Below are 20,422 nucleotides of genomic sequence, written 5' to 3'. Positions count from 1 at the left end.
TATTACCATATCATACACAAATCCCAAACTCCGGGTTGTACTGAGTAGAAAAATCCAATATCTCTTTGCCCGACCCCGATATCGGACCCGGGACTTCAGCTCTACATTCGTACCGTAATACAACTACGCCACCTAGGCAGTCAATATAACATTTTATTTCAAAATATAGAAACAAGTTCAAAAAGGTCATTTCAATAAAATCATACAAATCTCAACAAGTTTAATAACGCCTAGGACCTGCAATATACAGTTTATGTAAATACATACATTTACTTGCAAAGAGTGTTCGCGCTAAACGTACTACAGTTTTCTGGAGAATTGCTTTTAATATAAATCTAGGTTTTCCTTGAACGTTTTAAAAGGGATTTAATGATTCTAAACGGTCTGGGTGGGGTGAAGTGGTAGATAATGTGAAATATGACGTCGTGAAACTTCTTGAATGTATTTTTGTATCTCTTTCGCTATAATTTAAGGGCATACATTAAAGTAAGAGCCATAGACGTAGTAATTTTAACGCACTCTTAATAAAATAATGACCCATTCCAAAATTGCCAATTTGTGGGAATCGTCAAACAACCAATTTCTGTTTGCGACCTTTTAGTTTTTTCCCTTTGTTTTTCATGCTATAGGTTTCATTCTTTACCTATCTTAATAAGCTCAATTTTATAACAACTTTAAAAAAAAGGTACCAAACAAAAAATAGTTTTCCGACGGCTGCCATAAACCAATAATTTTGAAATAGGTCATTATTTTATTAAGAGTGTGTTATATTCGAAGACTAAAAAAATATCCTTATCCATAGCATTATCATCATCATCAGCCCGTTGCAGTCCACTGCTGGACATCGGCCTCCCCCAAGGTACGCCACAGAGCCCGGTCTGCTGCTTTATGCATCCAGTCGCTGCCGGCCCTCTTGTGTAAGTCATCCCGCCATCTGGTCAGACAGCGTCCAACGTTACGTTTGCCAAGATGCTGTCTCCACTCCAGAACACGCTTAATCCAGCATTAAACATTTTATTAACAGCATTACTTCGTAGCATTAAACATTTCATTATCCGTGATTAAACTGACAATTTATGCTAAATTACGTTTAACAATAGATGGCGGGCGTTAGATTTTTTTATAGTTTTTTAATGAAATTATTGGTACCCCAATATCCTAATGTGAGTATCATGCAGAATAATTCTGGGCGAGGAGGGAGCAGTCGACCCCTCCTCGTCTCTTTACCTTTGCCTTAGATGTAGAGGAACAAGAAGGTGACTGATAATAACATCACCCGCGAATGTCTACACAGAGTAAAAGAATCTTTAATAGTAATAAGGCGTAGAGCCGACGTTAGAAAAATAAGCGCAGATGGAAAAGGAGGATTTAATCTCATTAAAAACTCATTTATGAAAGACATTTACATTGAAGGCTTAAAGTGGAATGGGATGAAAGTTGGAAGTGTGTAGGTTAAGATTTTCAGTTACATTTCACACTGTAACCTCTTTTTTCAGCGAACGATAAGAAAGTAAAAAAACAAATGAGATACAGAATGAAAAAAGAACGCAATGAACACTGAATTAGGGATTTTTCCACTGTATATCGTAGTTCTGCAGAAAATTTAACCACAGCTCTATACCTTGCTTGTTTACATTATAACTAAAATACAGGTGGTTTGTATACATTACATAAATACTACATTATAATATTTGTATGTTTGTCTGTTAGGAGGAAACGTTTAAACCACTAAATGGTTTTATACAATTTGGCACACGAATCCAAGGTGTTCGTAAGTTTGTTTGGTCATCTTCTTTTTTACAAGGAAAAGCGTATACCGCTGAATAGATATAAGTTAATGTTAGATACACGGAAAGCCAAGTCCTGAATTAACATAAACAATATTTTGATCTGAAAAAGTGCATAGAGGAACTCAGTTCCAGGAAACAACTTTAACTCGGCGGAGCGGCCCGCAAAAACTAGCAAATTAATAATGCAGAGTGCCCAATGGATATTTCGTTTAGACCTATAAAACATTACCGGTATAATAAGAACCAAGAAAGAATAAGTATAATATAATTAATCGTTCATTAGAATAAATAAGAAGGGCATTTTCAATCACGGCGAGTCTGCATAATGTAACTCGCTTTATCAATTGCTCTCCAATTAATTTAAATTCCATGCTTCGATGTCCCAATCAATAATAAATTTCAACATACAATATATTTTAAATTGAAAATATAAAGCAGTAATTAGAACAGCCACAGTAAAAATGCGTTGCACTTGCATTGCGTCGGGGAGCTACAGTACAGTGTAGAAATTGCGCAGAGAGCCGGCGCGCTGAGACCTGAGTCGACGTCGCGACGCCGCCGACACCAGACGAGTGCCAACCGCCGCGCGACGTCGCCCGCGTCCTCGCGCCCGTGCATCGGCTCTGCTCTGTTCACTCAACGCGCGTGAAACACACTTTATAACTAATACAACTTGTGTTAAAATAATCACAGACATCCCGCGTGGAACGGAAAGTCGCAGCGTCAATAAACAAAAACGGAACGCTCTGTTTGAAAGGTTAGGTTTGTTGAACTTTTTCGCGGCACGCGCGCTCGGCTTCTGTTCAGTGACGTCATAGTGCAGCTAACTAGATTAGGCACGCTTAGCTCTGTAAACTGTGAGGCAAGGCGCGCGACGCACTTGGAGGACGCATACAAATAACTCTGATAATGATAATAGAATTCATTCATGAGTTGTACTCTTTCAAGGTTCTTGGTTGTGTTTGCTTGAAACCGTTAAATTAAAATTTTTGCTTGAAAATGGAATCGTGACGAATGTTAAATGTTCTGCCCACTTTGTTGCATTTATTTGTTTTATTTTAAACAATACGATAAACAATGAGACGAATGTGATTATTCACATTATTTATTTTATGAGCAAAAAGTAGGGAAACGACTAGTTGAAACGAGATAAACAATTTCCTGTCACAACTGATGTTATTGTGTTTATCTGCTGAATTGTTTTGAAATTATTCAGAGAGTTGTACGTGACATTTTCACTGATAATAATACTTTTGATTCATTTTTAAAACCACACAGTCTTAATATAAATAAAATTGAATGTTTATTAACTACATATTTCATTTACTATCGCTTCAGTAATTTAGGTGATCAAAAATTGCTCAGTTATACATTGCACATGAACATGAACGTAATGAAATGAAATTTCTTGAATAAGAGTTCTGGTGTTGAAGGGTATAATTATGTTAATTTCCCAAAGACGCTTCTATCCCTAACTTATAATACTTTCAAGTACTAAAAAAACTATCTATGCACATGTAACTTCAGTGGGAAACACTGGCTACTGGCCAGCGAGAACGTCTTGCACTTGTCAGGTTTTTATAAGATATTGGATACAGAGAAGTGTTTATATATCAGCACAATTTTATACTTTGGTTTCAAGGATATAATAATTAGGTGATTTCTCACTTGAAGTGTTTTCTCTCTGTAGGGCTCCTCTTCTAGCATTTGCTGTCTTTCTTAAATGTATCTTTTTTAATCGTGTCTGAATTTTGACAAAAAAAATCTTTTGATATTGTTTCTTCTCATTATGACAATCGTATAATGTTATGACATCAAAAGATCTTTTTTTTCAGTATTTGATATAAAAACATGTTATCTACATCATTATAGTACAATACGCTACCAATTTCTAGTTGATGGTGTTTAAAAAAAAATGTTGTAGATCCGAGCGTATCGAGCCATGTCAATTACATTAAGGTTAATTAATTAATGTAATTCGATTCTCTTGAAGACTTAACATGGTTTCTGCTTGAAACGGAACGTTACTCCGACAATTAATCCACGTCATTCCGGAGTTGTGGTCACCATCTCACCTCAAGTCTACCTTCTTTTATGTTTATTTTTTAATACCTATACAAATAGGTGCGCATCCAAATAGAGGCAAAATATTTTATTTTTTTATTAAATTTATTTTCATAATACACTTCTTATTTCGAAATATATCGAATATTTATAAAACAGTTTTCATAGAGCAGTGCAACAACAACTGGCAACTGGCTCATCTGATGTATCACCACCGTAATTTAGCATAGGAATAAGGTCTGAGAGGTAGAAGGGGATATTTGGGTCATCTCATCGTACAAAACGCAACTGCAGAACTACTGCATACCATCTGTTTTTATATTATCATATTCTAATTTTGGAGCGACATTGATATCTAATATCAATAGTTATCGCATTAACGAAAACGAAATGTACGTTTCTACAATCGTTAACGCTAACGTTATGTATGAGGATGACATATCCTAGCGATACTCTTATCGATAAGGTATGTTGTTGACACATTTTTTCTGTTTTTTATTAGCGATTAATTTTGTAGGCAGATATCTTCGCTACGTACGCTGTAGCTAAAACTTATAATAATAATAGTTTTGTATTTTTTTCATTTGATAGTTGTTCGCCCCCTTTCACATCATGGGACGGAACACACTTGGCGAAAAGTGGGTGCCTTGGTTGCGCCTCTGCATACCCCTTCGGGGATAATATGCGTGATATTGTGTATGTGTGTGTTGTATAGGCATACTTAATGCTATAGGCATTCTCTATCAGTCAGCCAAGAAGGCAAGAAGGTAGACGCAAATAATTAAATGTAGAAAGAGTCTACAGAGTAATTTATTTGGCCAGCATATTTTTCAGTCGATACCGATCTATACCGGACATACGCTAAATTACTATAAACAAAAATATCAAACCAAATTTAGTAACTGCTCTACCCAAAAAGTTAAAGACGTAAGCATCTTAGCTCTACCATTCTTTCGACAGTTGTCGAAGTGCATCGGGCTTTGAGCGGATTGTAGAATGAACACATGCTTCATATGAAGTGTGTCGAGACGAATCATTGTAGAATCTGTTAATATTTCCCTCTATATTTAATGGTACCGAAAGGCTCTCGAAGTTTCTAATATTAATAATACAAAACATATCTAACGTAGCTTTAGACCTATTTAGGTAAGTAACAGATGTTTTGAAGTAAACATAATCAGCCTCTTTCACAAGTTGCAAGTCAATTTTGTTTGACAATTATCGTATTCATGTAGAGAGTACTAATTTCATTACCTTTGTTTTGGAAACATAGATTAGATCGTAACTTTTAAATTTGATCGGTTTATACATTTATGTGATGAGTAGCATTTATTTAGAAGTTTTGAAACAGACCCTTAATAACTTCTATGAAATATAAGTCGTATGATATCCCAGTTCATTGAGAACATTATTGATGTTGAATAGAAAGTACGCTGTAGAGAATAAAGCACCGGACATATTCATTTATAACAATTGTATATTTAAATAACTGACTTTTAAGGGGCAGTAGTACTGATTAGATAATATTCAATATTCTATCTCGTAAGAACATATTCTGATAAATACATAATTGATATTCCAATATGTAAATTTTATATACTTAATTTTATTGGAAAGTATATTTAGGTCCAGTTGTTAATTACGTTTCTAATTTAAGTCCTGCTTTCTGTCATAAAAAAATTTATTGATGCGTATGCTACACATGTAGGAGTAGTTTACACGTGTACTGAGAGATGTCGCTATATCGAAGTTTTGAGAACTTTTAAATACCCATATTTTATCATACAATTTATGCTGCGTAGAAACATTACGTATTACATAGTCATCTATAAATAATAAACAAAGCTTGTTATATTTAATGTGAATACAGCATAAAAATATGAATTCAATGCGTTTTCCTCCTTGGTTATAGCGTTGTAATTAATAATATTGTTTACATGAAAGTGATTCTCAGCGATATTAGTCATATAAAATTTGTAGTAATGGGTTTAATTCAATGATTTTTAACACCCAATGGAATAGAGGTGTGTTATATCTAATGCGATAGGTTTTAAGGTGATTTGAACATTAATGTATTTATTAATTTTGTTATATTTATTAATGTATTTTGAAATTACTGTGTAGTTCTTAGTAATAAGGGTTATTTTGCCAAAGTAGTTTCAAATTGCAATTTAATTAGGTATATTAAAGTTCTTGACTCTATTAGATACAGAAACATCTGCACCTATAATCCAAACCTGTCCTTTTTATACCGGACTTACGATTCGTGAATTACCAAATAACACACAAAGTCATTTAAAAAAATAATAATAATAAAAAACATTTTTATTTGTCATTTGAGTAGTTAAATCGCTATAAAACTCCAGTTTGCAATATTTTTTCGTGATACCCATAGTCACTAATTTTCGCATTTATAATAAATCAGGTATTCATTTAACAAAGACGGACTTCGCCTTAAGTTATTTATATAAATATAATTCAGCACAATAACTGATTTCCATTTGTTAAGCGACCGTGGCACTCAATCGCAGTTTCCATTGCGTATCAATTTGTCGTCGTTTGTACCGGATCGTTGCTGTATTAGCCAATAGCCAAGTCATACTGAACTTTTATTTACTGTACGAACTGTTTGTTATAAAAGATGTTTAAGTAAAAATCGTATACAGCAAAGATTCCTTGATTGTGGATGTTGAAATGATGTATGGGTTAGGTTAGGTTAGGTTAGAAAATTGAAATTTAGTCAGTAGGAAATTGAGGGAATTCCTGTCACCCACTTTGTCACCTTATTGGTGGACATTTATGCGAGATTGTACAAATTATAATGAAATTAGTGCATTGGTGACAGTTAATTATCTTTACAAATAATAATACAACTATAACTTTAAAAGAAAATTGTTTTAATAACTACACGTAGTACGCTTTGTAAAATTTGTTTATCGTTTTAACAGTCAATAAAATAACTAATTAACTACTGGATAAGTATTACACAATATTTTTATTGCATAATCTGTCAAATGAACAAGTAGTTCACCTAACTTTAAATGACCTCAATCACACAAAATCAAACCCTAATGTCAAAAAGATTATCAATGACCAGGAATGACATGGGGCATGACTCTACCAAAAAAACGTTTTAAGTGCTTTTAATAAGGACCCTCTTTTCTAATTATAAGTTATTTTTTTGTAACATAATATGAGGATAAGAAAGCAACACAACAGCTTGATCAACTTTATATATATTCACTAAAAAATACTGGCATAGATTAGACAAATAACTCGATCAGAAGTTAGTCATAGAGTAAACATTAGAATTCAGGTTTAATAATGATTTATGTTTACGCGAATGTTAGACATTGATATAAAACTATTCACGGATTTTATCGCGGTTTTCTATATTATTATTTTCTCTCCACGTTTCTAAAACTACAAGCTTTCATGCTCGCGGGGCGAATTATTTCAAATTCAGTTTTAACTTAAAATGTAGCACAAAGTATTTTGGAAAAGTAGTAAATCTTGATTTATTACATCGTGACAAGTAAAAATGCTATAAAAATATATTAAAACAAACAGATATATTTTAATGTTTGTTTCGGATTTACCAAAATTCTCGTAAAATAAATCAATAAAATCCCGGCAGCTCTCTTCAGATCCTTAACATAAATAAATAAAAATAAATAATAGAACAATTTAATTATTATCTTATTATTGTGATCGATGCAAAAATAGCGATCTAGATTGTTAATAATTTTGGTTGTTAGTGCATTTACATTTTGATTTAATTTAATTGTTTTCGTATAAATGAGTAAAAAAATTATAAAGAAAGTATTTTAATTGTTTAATAAGTTTTGCGAGCTATGGTTTGGACCCAGCCAGTACGAACTAGTCACGCATAGGATTAAACCTTACCTTATTCTTATAAAGATCTTTGTTGGCTGTTTGCAATTACTACTAACATAAATAAATCTATTTAAATTAATTTCATACATAATATTTTTAGAAAATAACATTAATAAATACCAATGCATTGCACACGACTGCAACAAAACTCATTGGAGTCCGGAAACTGTTTTAAATTCCCGTAAATTGGACACTTACGGTGACGTAAGCTCATAATCGCTCGTATTGCAGCTAGTAATTCTATTAGTACGCATTTTTACCAGGAACATACTACTTATTTAGTGCGATATGAATTAAAAATAATCTTAACCCTGAATAAGTCATTTGAATACATAGTGAAGTCGGCATAAAAATTAAGTTTGCAATATTTTTTCCTATTAAAATTACTATTTTTTCTATTTCTTATACACTATATAAAATCGATATAGTATAAGTTTCTAAGGTATCCTAGATATAGAACAGTTAAAACTATAATATAATATCAGTGTAGGTATATTATTTATATTTCAATACACATTTCGTATTATGTATTTAACCGTTCGATTCTAGTCATGAATAAAATTTTAACAACCATTCAACACGAAACACGATCACATAATAATGCCATAACATATTGACTAAAACAATTTTCGTTACCAAAAACTTTTCTATTTGGCGACAAATTACCAGCGGTAACTTAATCGAGTGACTAAAATCACTGCAACCGAAAAGCGACTGGCAACATAATATCCGTTATTAGCAGTTAATCGCTGCGGGCTATAAATCCGCTGAACAATGCTTTCAAATAATCGAATAAAAAAATATTAATTAGGGAAGGCGAAAATTTTCATTTAAAAATAGAACGTAACTTTTTTAAATATTGCGTCCGTAGACCGATCGATTATACCGAATACAAGAAATATTATTATGAAAGAAAATATTATTAATAATTGTGTTAAAATTTTAGCTAAGATAGTAACAATTTAATAAAAAAAAAGTATCTTTTTTTAATAAGTAGTAGATCGATAGATTACATATACCGTACATGCAATAAATATTATAACAAAACAAAATAGTATTCATAATTCTGTTAAAGCATTAGTCACGATTGGAAAAACTAAATTTTAAAAATAGTACGTATTTTTTTTAAATACTGCGTTTGTTCAGACAGGCACTAAATAGATATAACAAGATACTATCGCAAATGGCGGATATTTTAGTTCATAAAATTTCTCTCGCGCAAGGTGTTTTAGTGATATTTTTCAATGTTGTATATGAAAAATCTGTTGACATGAATCTCTAAAGTGGTTTTGTCTGTAAAAAGAATGGTAGGCCGGCACCACTGGAACAATAAAACTCGGCTAAAAATAGCATTTCTCCCCTTAGTTCCAACCTCTCTGTGCTTCACAACTTCTAATATGCGAAAGATTGGTTTTTCATAGTGATTGTGGGTTAAAAAGGACTTATTAGGATGATTGCAAGATAGCGTTCGTTTAAATTTTTTGTATATTTTTTTAGGATATTTTAGATAATTTATTTTAAATAAATTGTAAGTTTTTGTTTAAAACGGGGTGAGTGAAAACTTGCATCAAGTACATGAAATTTCATCTGAATAGGAAATGTAATGGCTTTATTGTTATTGTGACGTTTAAGCTGACTTTTTTTTTTATTTGTGTGATCGTTCGTTACTTTGAACTTTATTGGATAGCTTTTTGCTTTAATTTCAGTCAACATTTTTTATATGGATGTGTTATTTCAATTTTTAAATGGCTGCGATTTAGTACTTTGTAGGCGGATTTCGGATTCAAAAATTGCATTAATTGGTTTAATTTATGTCTTCACTTATAATAAAAACATTTCCGAGGTTAAAACATAACAAATTTTCGGAAAATAAGCTATTTTATTTTGTATACTTATAGTTAAAATACGTACCTAAATACTATTATCCGAAAAAGTAGTGTTTGGTTATCAAAAATCTTTTTGCGGCCAAATTCACTTTTTCTGCTAAAATATTTTGATAATATCTCAAAAAAGTACTTCGGAAAAGTATAAAGTGATCAAATATTAATTTTCTTGACCAGTTTAAACGTTTTTGTTTATAGTACGCTGCGAATGCGACATAGATAATGTGTGAATCGTGCTAAATTGTGCCATAATACCATTAATTTAAGTGTGTGTTTTAATTGAAAAATTTTCAAAGTGAGTGATAAAATGTCGGAGAGGTTTAAAGTGACAAAGTTTGAGGAACCGTCGGGGAAGACTTATAAAAATTACGGCGCCACGTCAGCTGAGACTGACGTCGAGCTGAAGGGGAAGCTGCTTGACTCAGGTAAGATTTAAGTATCAGTCCAGGAGCCGCAGACGAGAGGCCTTACAAGTTCAGGGGCCGTAGCCTAAGGCCTTTCTAGAATCGTTAAAGCCAATAGAACAAGAAAAAAGACTTGCTTTGAATGACGAGACGAGCTTGCCGTTCGCCTGGTGGTAAGCGATACGACTACCCAACATTGAATTACAAAGTATTGTTTGGTATTCCACTGCGCTCGCCGACCTGAGATATGAGATGTTAAGTCTTATTATTTCCCGTAGTTACAGTGGGTACAATATTCTTCAAACCGGGACACAACAGTGACTACACACTGCTGCTTGGTGGCATTACGGTGGCACCTACCCAAGTGGACTCTCACATATGACAGACCTACCACCAGTAAATGTATAGGAAAGACATATCCAAACGACAGACTTATCGCTAGATATGTCATTCCTATATATTTTATTTTCTATTAGCGTAAACGAATGTAGAAAGACGTCTTAACTTTCAGATGTGAATGAGAAAGGAACTTGTTTGCAGTTGAATGTTATACAATCCTTATTATTGTAGTATTTAGGACTATTATTCTTATCGTTATTATTATTGTATGCAACTAAGACAGTTTGCAAAACCGAGGAGGTTCGTATGCGAAAGCCCGGCGGGCCGCAGGTTCGCTGGTTTAAGAAGATTTCTTATGCCTTATTTAATGTTTTTCTTCACTTTATTATATGAAAAAATTAAGGCAATGTATTGTAATCACTGCATTTTTAATGATTTTAACTACTTTTTTCAACTACATAGTTTATACAAATGCCCTATGCAACAATAACATCACGATAAATGCATTTTATAGATCTCATTTCTTCCTGTTAACTTAACATTACACAATGAAAAGAGTTACAAAATGTTTTAAATCCAGAATTAGTTGTTTACCATCAATAAATTTCCCCTAAAACATGAAAAAAAAAAATAAGACTATGCCGCAATCGCCAGTTCATTCAGCCATCTGAAATCAAGCCGAATATGACATCCTGGCCACATTATTAAAAATATTCTTAATTCAAAAATCCGATCCGAGAAAAAGAATGTTATCAACTCAAAGTAAATGTTAACGGCCATTTACCAACGCAGTGATTATAATATTATACGCAATTTTATATAATAATCCCGCACAAGGAAAGTTTTTAATTAAAACAGCGCGGTTGAGGTACATGCGACGTATGCCGGTTAACGGCTGTAACACTGCACGTTAGTGATGTGACTCGATAGTTTTTTATAGTCGATACATTTGCGTATTGTCGATAAAATCGTGATGATTGGATTTTGATATCGATGATTTACTTGAAGTATGTGTTAATATATTTTTTTTAATATAAACATATTTTTATAACGGCATTATTGTATAATAAAATTATGTAATTATGTTAATATAATTGGCATCATTGTCGACTAAAAGCCGATTCTGAAATGTGTTAACATGAAAAAATTATAAGATTCTGAAATTTCATCTTTTCTAGATTCATTTCTTAATAACGTGACACAAATAAAAATATTAAGTACATTAAATTTAAATTCTCATAATGTCAGCGAATGGAAAACTGTGAAATAAATTCCGCATTCCGAAATCCGTTGGGGTTTTGCGTTGCAGTTCTGTGGTAAAAAATCTAGTTTGCATTCATAAACCCACAGATAAAAAGGCGTCGCCATATGGAATTTGATTCTGGGAAACGTGTTTTGTTGAAAAACAAATCTAGGCCGCCGGATGGGAATCAGAGACATATACATTCATTGAACTTTTGTTTACTTTGTAACTTTTTTTTAAAATCTTGGTTTTAATTTCGGGGTTTTTATCTTTAGCAGACATGACAACCCCATCTTAACTTGTTATAATTTAAATACATAATTTAATTAAATAGCATAGTCTTAGTTTTAGATAGGTATTAATAAATAAGTCGATTCGCTGCTGAACTTTCTTCTTCGTTTGCCTTTGTCAACCTTCTCGGTGTAGGCGCCCGTTAACATTTTCCATTCACTGCGGCATTGAGCTCTTTTTATCCAGTTCCGGCGACTTTCTTCACGTCGTCTTTCCAACGCATTTGTGGTCTTCTTCGGGTGCGATTTTTTCCCCACGAGAACCGCTGTTGAGCAATTGTTGATAAAATATATTTTTTTCTAGCAATCTCTGATTTTGGCTTGGATAAAATACTTTGAATCAGACTATTTAAACGTGACAAATGTAATTACTAGACTACGTGTTACTCGGTAATCACGTTAATGACACTTCGCGTTATAAAAGTCAGTCTTTTCCAGTATAAAAATGATCAATATTAATCCAGATCTTAATCTGTGTGGAAAACTCTATCCATATATATTCAGGAGATTTATTTAGTTCTAAACGTATTAACATTTGAGAGTGTGAGAGTCCGCCTGGGTAGGTACCACGGCAATATCCATTTTTACCGCCAAACATAAGTGTGTAGTCACCTTTGTGTTCCGGTTTGAGGGACATTGTAGCCAGTGTAACTACTGGACATAATAAGATTTAACATCTCATGTCTCAGGATGGCGACCGCAGTGGAATACCAAACAATACTTTATAATTAAAGGTGTTGGATGGTATTTCTACTGTTTATGGGCAGTCGTTTGACCTACCATCAGGCGAACGGCAAGCTCGTCTTGCCATTCAAAGCAATAAAAAAAAAATATTAGTAGGGACCTCTGTAACTGCAGAATACGGTACACGACGTACTAAAGTTCGACATCAGGATCCCCTATTTATGTACACGACAGGTTGGCCGACCCATTTCAAATTTCCGTATCACTCACTAGTTTGAGGATCTATATATAGGATGTTGGAAAAAAGATCAATTTTTACACCATACAAAATAATAATTAACAAGGATAAATAACGTCAAAAATTTTCCCTAAATCAGTCGTTAAACTACAAAGTGTAGGAATTAAATAATAAATACGTTAATTCACAATATAGGTAGAATGTAATTTTAGGCGGATGTACGTTAATATTAATAGTTATTACAGTATTTAATTTACTCTTTATCTTTCAGCCAACTTACAAATTCATCTAGTTTAGGCCTGAAATTGAATTTTTACAACACCCTGTATGAAGTTTCCCGTCTATCAAGAATACAAAACATGACATGACTGGTGTCTGTACGAGTGTATTATATAAGAAGTCGATTTAACATAAAGGGCTACGAAATAAATATGAATGGCTTCGTATAAAAAAGTCATTTTATTTAACGTATAATTTAATAGGTAGTGTTAAAAATTAATTTGGAGTAGAATACAATGGGATGGATATATTATATTATAATCATAGATAATAATGTTATCTATGATTTCTATCACTGGGTACTATAAATTATTTTAAGTAACTTGCTATATTTCTACTTTATATATTTGTAAGTTTAACCTATAACGTAATTTTTTTTGTCTTTTAGTTATTGTATATGCAAATAAATGCTATTTTATTATTATGATCTATGTAATAATAAATAATAATAATCTACGTAATTTCTTAGCTAATTTATCAACACTTTTATGTAAGAATTGCACACGGCTTCGCCCATGTTAAGGGCCATTCCCGCTACAGAAGTCTCTAAACCTCTAAAGCGATTCATAGCAATTTGATTAACGGCAGCTCCATCTCTTAAAAAATGGATACAAAAAAATTATTACCATATAGAAGACAATTTGCGGGATAAAAGGAAGACATGTGTTAATCCAGGATATGGTCCACCTGTGAGTTAAATTTCATTCAAATCCGTTTAGCCGTTTCTGCGTTTACTTCTTACAAAGATTAAAACATTTTACAATTTCATTAATTATAGTAGTAAGGATAAATAAAGGCAGATACCTACATCTTTCCACAAAGTCAATTCTATATCACATCGAATAAGAAGCAGAGTATCTATACTAATATTATTTTGGAATTTAATGCAGTTTTCATCGAAGTATTGATAGAGGTATAACTTAAAATGTAGCTTCTTTTTTATCCCAGGAAAATATATAAGGGAAGTTTTATCCCGGAAAAACTTATTGACGCGGGAGTAGGCGCGAGGAAAAGCTAGTACTATAGGCTTAGATAAAGTGGACGTGTGTATGATTCTTAGCTTCAGCACTTAAATATTTATAACACAATACGCTAGCAAAACCTAATGATTTAGAGTAAGGATAAAATATCAAAAAAACAATTCCTTATTATGCGACAACACATCTGTGGCGAAAGGTCCGTAAAACCCAATTCCTGCCGGCTTACCTCTATGAAGAATCTAATTATCATTAAAACGATTTGCAGACCGCATTGATGCATGTTAGTACCTATATTATTTGGAAGGCCAACGCTATAAACTTTCCGCATAACATCCAAGGAAGTTAGGAGAGGCTGGAAACCAGCGCTGCTCGGAACTACTGTCACAAGCTGAGCCGCTTCCTTTTGTCTTTATTATAGTATAAGTATAAGAATATGCATGTTATCATTTGTGGGATAAGACAATAAAATTATTTAATTATTATTATTAAATGTTGTGTCGGATTCCTTTCGGAAAATTTCACCATTCACCACTGTAGCACATCACTACTTATTACGTATTATCAATTTCAAACAGTCGCCGTGTAATTTGATTGTGTAAAGCCGTTCTGGTGTACACTGTAGTGTTAAGTGGCTTGCTTACATTTAAACAAGAAGGTACACTGTGTTTTGTTTTTCACCGAGTTAAAAAAGAAGTTCTTAACCCGACATGCTCGTGTGTAGCGATTGATTTTGTTTTCAAGTAATATAAACTTTTCTGATTATTTTATATTTGGATCAAATCGAATAAAAATCACAAAATATATTCTTATTTTAATATATCCTGTTGAGAATTTTAAGCTACCAACCGTTTAGGACGTGTTAGTATTGTGAAATTGAAGGTTATAGCTTAAAATTTCGTCATATTAAATTTTAAAGGCCGAAATATCCATGATTATTAATTATTTTTACGTTTTTCTTTCAACTGCGAGAACTAATCACTAATTAGACGTGAATTTAAATTCTTTACTTGCCAATACTTGTTTAGTTACCCAGATTAAAGGTGAAATAAAATGTATGAAAATGGACCTTGAGGTATCGCCTTAACAATCTGTCAAAGAACTTACAATTGGAAGTCAAACTTATGACGAGAGTTCTTATTCGATGGTACATAAGTATTAATTTAATGCAACGGCTAATAATGATATCCATATTTCAATACTTATATTATAAACTTGCCTTTACCTGCGACTCCGTCCGCGTGAAAAAGATTTCCCGGGATAAAAATTAACCTACAGCACTCGACTAATGCAGCTTCATATTAATAAGAAAAAATCAAAATCGGGTTGGTAGTTAATCAGATTAGCGCGTCCAAAAATACTGTTTAGCTTTATATATTAGTATAAGTGCCAAAGTAAGTCTATCAGTCTGTTGCATTTTCACACTTAAGCCGCTGAGCTGATTTCGATGAAATTTAGTATAGAAATAGTTGGATACCCTGGGAAGCACATAAACTAATTTTAATCCTGGAAACCTTTTTAGGGAATCCGCCATCAAAAGACAGTAAATCTACAGCTTTATAACACTAACAACATAGTGTATTATTAAAAAAATCAATAGAGAATTTTTGAAAAACGTAATTAAAGAACTAAAATAATTATTCAATCATGTTTTAACCCATAAATGCCAATATAGACTAGCTACGTACTCTCATACAAAAATACCTATTCAGTAAAACCATAGTATTTTGAACCTTGTAATCAAAGGACTTAATTGACAAATGATTGTTCTATTAATTAATTTACATGCACTTAATTTCCAATAACATAGCCCCGCAATTAATTCTGGAAGTGTTAATTAGCTTATCGTAATTAATACGTTGGTGGAAAGAACAGTTTTCCATATTAGCAATATTTTGCTGCAGAGGAATACTGTTTATGTTAACTTGTTTATGTTTGATCTCTCTCCGGTCATGCCGGATTGCCGTCTCACCGGACTATGAGAGTGAAGGAACAGAGAATGCACCTGTATATTGCACATACACTTGTGCACTATAATATCTCCTGCGTAACTGGCTGAGCAGTTAGGAAGGAATCATGTTAACTTACGGCATATCACATGCTTAATATGAAAGTAACAATATAAAAAATGAGAGATACGTTGTAATCCTTGTTCAAATTCAACCTAATTAAGGCAGATATAAAGAAGAGAACATGTTTTTTTCTAATGTAACAAGTAAAGAATGTCATTTCGGAGGTGTGTTAATGCATAGACAAATATATGTAACATCAAGTGTAGGGGTATAGACCTATTACATCTGTATTTTATTGTAATTTTTATTCAACGCCAAATTAAACCTAATTAAGGTAGATATAACGATGAAAACATGTTCCTTTCTATCTAAAGTAACAGCTGTAGGATGTCACGTTGGAGGCGCCATGGACGATATAAATCCCGTCAAATGTAGGTGTATAGACCTATTACACCTGTATCTAGCAATTTTACAATAAAGCATGTGCTTATGCTATGCTATAATATAATAATAATATAATATATATGTTTTAACACGCACATTATATATAATATATAATGTGCGTGTTAAAACAAAGAATAAAACGACTAAGAATGTTCTTATTAAAAGAAGAGACCCGGGTTCAGCAGTAGACAGTATATAACAGTGATGGTATTATTATAAGGATGTTCTTTCATTAGTTTATGTTGGCTTTTTAATGTGTATTAACATACAAAGATAATCTATGCTATTTCATATTTATTTTATTTTTAACTCGTCTTTAATTTTCATCTGTGTCTTTTATGCAATTTATAGTTGTAGGTAAGTGTCACGTAGGCCTTTCAAGCGATTGTCCGAAATATATAATTCAAAAACATATTTATATGCATCTATGATTTGTGGAATTTATTGTCCGAACCTTATTCCCCATAGCTTATTTCAATGTTCAAGAAAACGTTAAAATTTCAACACAGTTCAAAAATAGATTTGATTCACAAATAAGCACATAAAACCACTCGCAGTAATTGTGTATACACACACGTGTGTCTGTTTGTGGAGTAAACAAAGGCGCGAGTGGGCACGTTTGCTGTTCACTTCATTCGCTCTGTTCGGAAATATCTGAAGACGGAAGGATGAAGCAGACTTAATCGTCAAAATCGAGTTGATAGAGTCAGTATTTTAATAGGAAGCGTTTAGAAGAATTTGTCACTTAAGTTGAGACTCGAAACGCAATTAAAGATCAATAGAGTGATATAGTAATGATTATGTTACTTATAAATAAAGCATTGAATTAGATTAATAACTCATTAGTAATATTTCTTGGTAGAGCCCACCATATTTCTTCGGTGAGGAGGCCGAATTGATCGAGTTTGATTCCGTACTGACATGTAATTTATATGTGTGTTAATAAAGTAAGAAAAAATATTGTACACATTTTTAAGCACATTGCATATACGGCGGAGTGTGATAATTGGCATATTTAAAGTTCATATAGAGGAGCGCAGAAATCTCTCCCTCTCTCTGTGTGTGTTTGTGTTTGCGCGCGCGCGCCTGTGTGTAGGTGTGTGCGTGTGTGTGTGTGTGTGTGTGCGTGTCTAGTATTATAAAGGATTGCTTCACCCGCATTCAAATCAATTTCTGAGATAGAAGTTGCCTATATCACGTACTTTCTCTTCCTATATTATAATTATTATGTTGCGAGTATGAGTGTTTTGGCACTAAAGTATCCCCATAGCTCCAAACATTCTTTTAAAAGTCGTTTTTTAATAATTTTAGCATCCAATCAAATTCGACATAAAGGGAAGCTGGGGAGGAATTGGGTTCTATGAACCCTTCACCACTACTGCAGACTCTATAAGGCAAATGACATGAAAACTTCATAAAAAATAATACAAAAATTATAATTCCGCTTGCAACACCTCTCACTCTATCTTACCTTTAACGTTAATTACTGACTTTAAAATTTGCATTTAGGAGAGAATTTTAACGTTCGCTCAAAGCATCCAACGTTTCTTGAAAACATGCATTCGTTGGCGACCGCTTTTCTAAAAAGTTCCACTTTTAAGCTTTTAAACTTTAAACTCGAGTATTTACTTGTGAAATCCGGGACAGGTGCGTACTTGGAATTCATTTACGGGGTTAATATTGCGATATAAAAAAAAAATGTTAATTAATTTGTACACGTTTTATATTATTAAATAATGTACGCTGTGATTAATGGCTCTTTTGTACCTATTTATTAAAATTATTATTCAAAAATCTTAAACAAAATAGATACAGCATCACCATTGTTCATGAAAAGATACGTACAATTTCCCTCTAAATTTATAAATAGAATGTACTATTTTTAATCCTAATTCAGGAACACTTTCATCTCGATCGAGTTAAACGTCCCATACCGAGAACCTAGCAACGATAATGTATTTGAGCCCTCGCGCCCGCCTCCATTTCGTATATGGAAGGCACTAAAAAAGCAATGCACGACCGAATTGCATTTATGCGCCGACACGGAAACCAGGAACGACTGGGGGAAACCTGATTGCGGACACGCCATTATAATTTTAGTTTCCCATTAACCGCAGTGTACCTTGTATTAAGTTATGGGTTAGTTGCAGATACGTTAGCCAAGAATTTTGAGTTAGAATTGAAATACAAAATGCAATACGTGTAAAATATATTAAATTATATTAATGTACTATTTCGCTTCACATTTTGTTATAGGATGTTAAGCTTTACGTTGCTCGTTAATAGGCCGGCATTACCATATCAACTTGCGAGGAACAATCATTTCGCATGCTCTCTGGATGCCACTCAACTTAGTATCAAGTGCAATGGAGTGACTTTACCATATGTAAGTAAAAATAAATCATACTAGAACTTTACTGCCTTTTTTATATAAAATATTCAAAAGCTGCGTTAGCCTAGTTCAGTGTGGAACGGACTGCCGAGATTAATGTCCGCAGGTTCAAATCCCAAGGGCACACACCTCTGACTTACCTAAAATTATGTGTATATGTTTATTGAGTTATCGCATGCTTTCACGGTGAAGGAAAACATCGTGAAGAAACCTGCATACCTGAGAAATTCAATATAGGAATTTTGAGATTGTGTGAAATCTACCAATCCGCAATACGCCAGCATGGTAGACTAAAGGCTTATCCCTTACAGTAGTAGACGAGGAACTTACTCAGCAGTGGGACAGTATATAATACAGGGTTGATACTATTATATTATTATAGAATATTCAATGGATTATTACATTTTTCATAACTCTAATCACCGCCTCTGTTCCTATCACAAGTTAATTCCTATACCAATATTGAGTGCCTACACTTCTGTCTACCCATTCGTGAGACTACAAGACAAAACAAAGCGAACTATAAACTTCGCAACTCAATCTCTAAGATGAGCTTAACATGGCCTGTTGACTCACAACCTTGTACTATCTAGTTATTACATATTGTTAATATCTAACCGCTTCTGTTTGTTCGCACTGCGCTACAACAGATATTAATATTTAGAATGGAACACGTGGTCTCTATTATATTGACTAGTAGTGCGGTAGGGTTACATACTTACATAATATTATTATTTACCTATAATAGTATTGGAATGGCCGATGTTTGTACATTATATATTGAAAAATCTTATATGGCAGGTCTTTATTAGGTCAATAGAAGCCAAAACAGTTTCTTACGTTTACCCGAATGTTAGAAATTAAAATAAAAGTATTTTTCGGATTTTATCACGGTTTTTATATTATTTTAGTCTTCGAAATGTCGAGACAAAATTAAAGTATAAAAACCGCGGTAAATTCCAAACAAATAGTTTTATTTCAATGTCCTAAAAATTTTCCTGCACAAGTTTTTAGAATTTGTCTCGAAATATGAATTACGCAAAGACTATTGCATGGAATGGAGTGCAGTATTTATCGATGTATTGCTAGAGGTCTAACTTAAAATATAGGCTGTTTCTCATCCCGGAAAACTTACTCACGCGGGCGGAGACGCAAGCAAAACTATGTAGAATAAAGTCTATATTTTTTCTATATATAACCCTAAAATTTAAATGATAGGAAAAGGGTGTAATAGAATTGTATTTAAGTGAAAATAAACAGCTTTGGTGGCGTAGTCGTATTGCTTGTACGGATTGACACCGCTCTGAGATTTCAAGTTCGAATCTCGGGTTGGGCAGTCATATTGTGGTGTTCTGGTCAGAATTAGCCCGGAGTCTGGAATTTATGACCTTTATAGATATAGGCTCGCCACCTCTTATCACGTCATGGGACAAAACACACTTGGCGAAAAGTGGGTATCCTACTTGCTCTCCTGGCTAACCCTTCG

General features: G+C 33.1%; 1 protein-coding gene across 3 annotated transcripts in view; it reads left to right on the top strand.

Moving 5' to 3' along the window:
- The first annotated feature begins 2,298 nt into the window (after positions 1-2,298).
- Positions 2,299-20,422, top strand: part of LOC115448648 (solute carrier family 12 member 6) — a 601,928-nt gene continuing 583,804 nt past the window's right edge. For 2 of the 3 annotated variants that reach the window (XM_037442864.1, XM_037442862.1), the window contains exons 1-2: positions 2,299-2,547; positions 9,833-10,059. In XM_037442864.1, the coding sequence (XP_037298761.1) occupies positions 9,942-10,059 (118 nt within the window). In that variant the 5' untranslated portion in view covers positions 2,299-2,547; positions 9,833-9,941. Of the gene's footprint in view, positions 2,548-9,811; positions 10,060-20,422 lie in introns of all 3 variants that reach the window. The other variant, XM_037442863.1, reaches the window with a different exon arrangement.

Source organism: Manduca sexta, chromosome 25 (genome assembly GCF_014839805.1).
Source record: "Manduca sexta isolate Smith_Timp_Sample1 chromosome 25, JHU_Msex_v1.0, whole genome shotgun sequence".
NCBI lineage: Eukaryota > Metazoa > Arthropoda > Insecta > Lepidoptera > Sphingidae > Manduca > Manduca sexta.
Note: the sequence above shows the minus strand (reverse complement) of the source record. Positions and strands in the feature narration are given on the sequence as shown.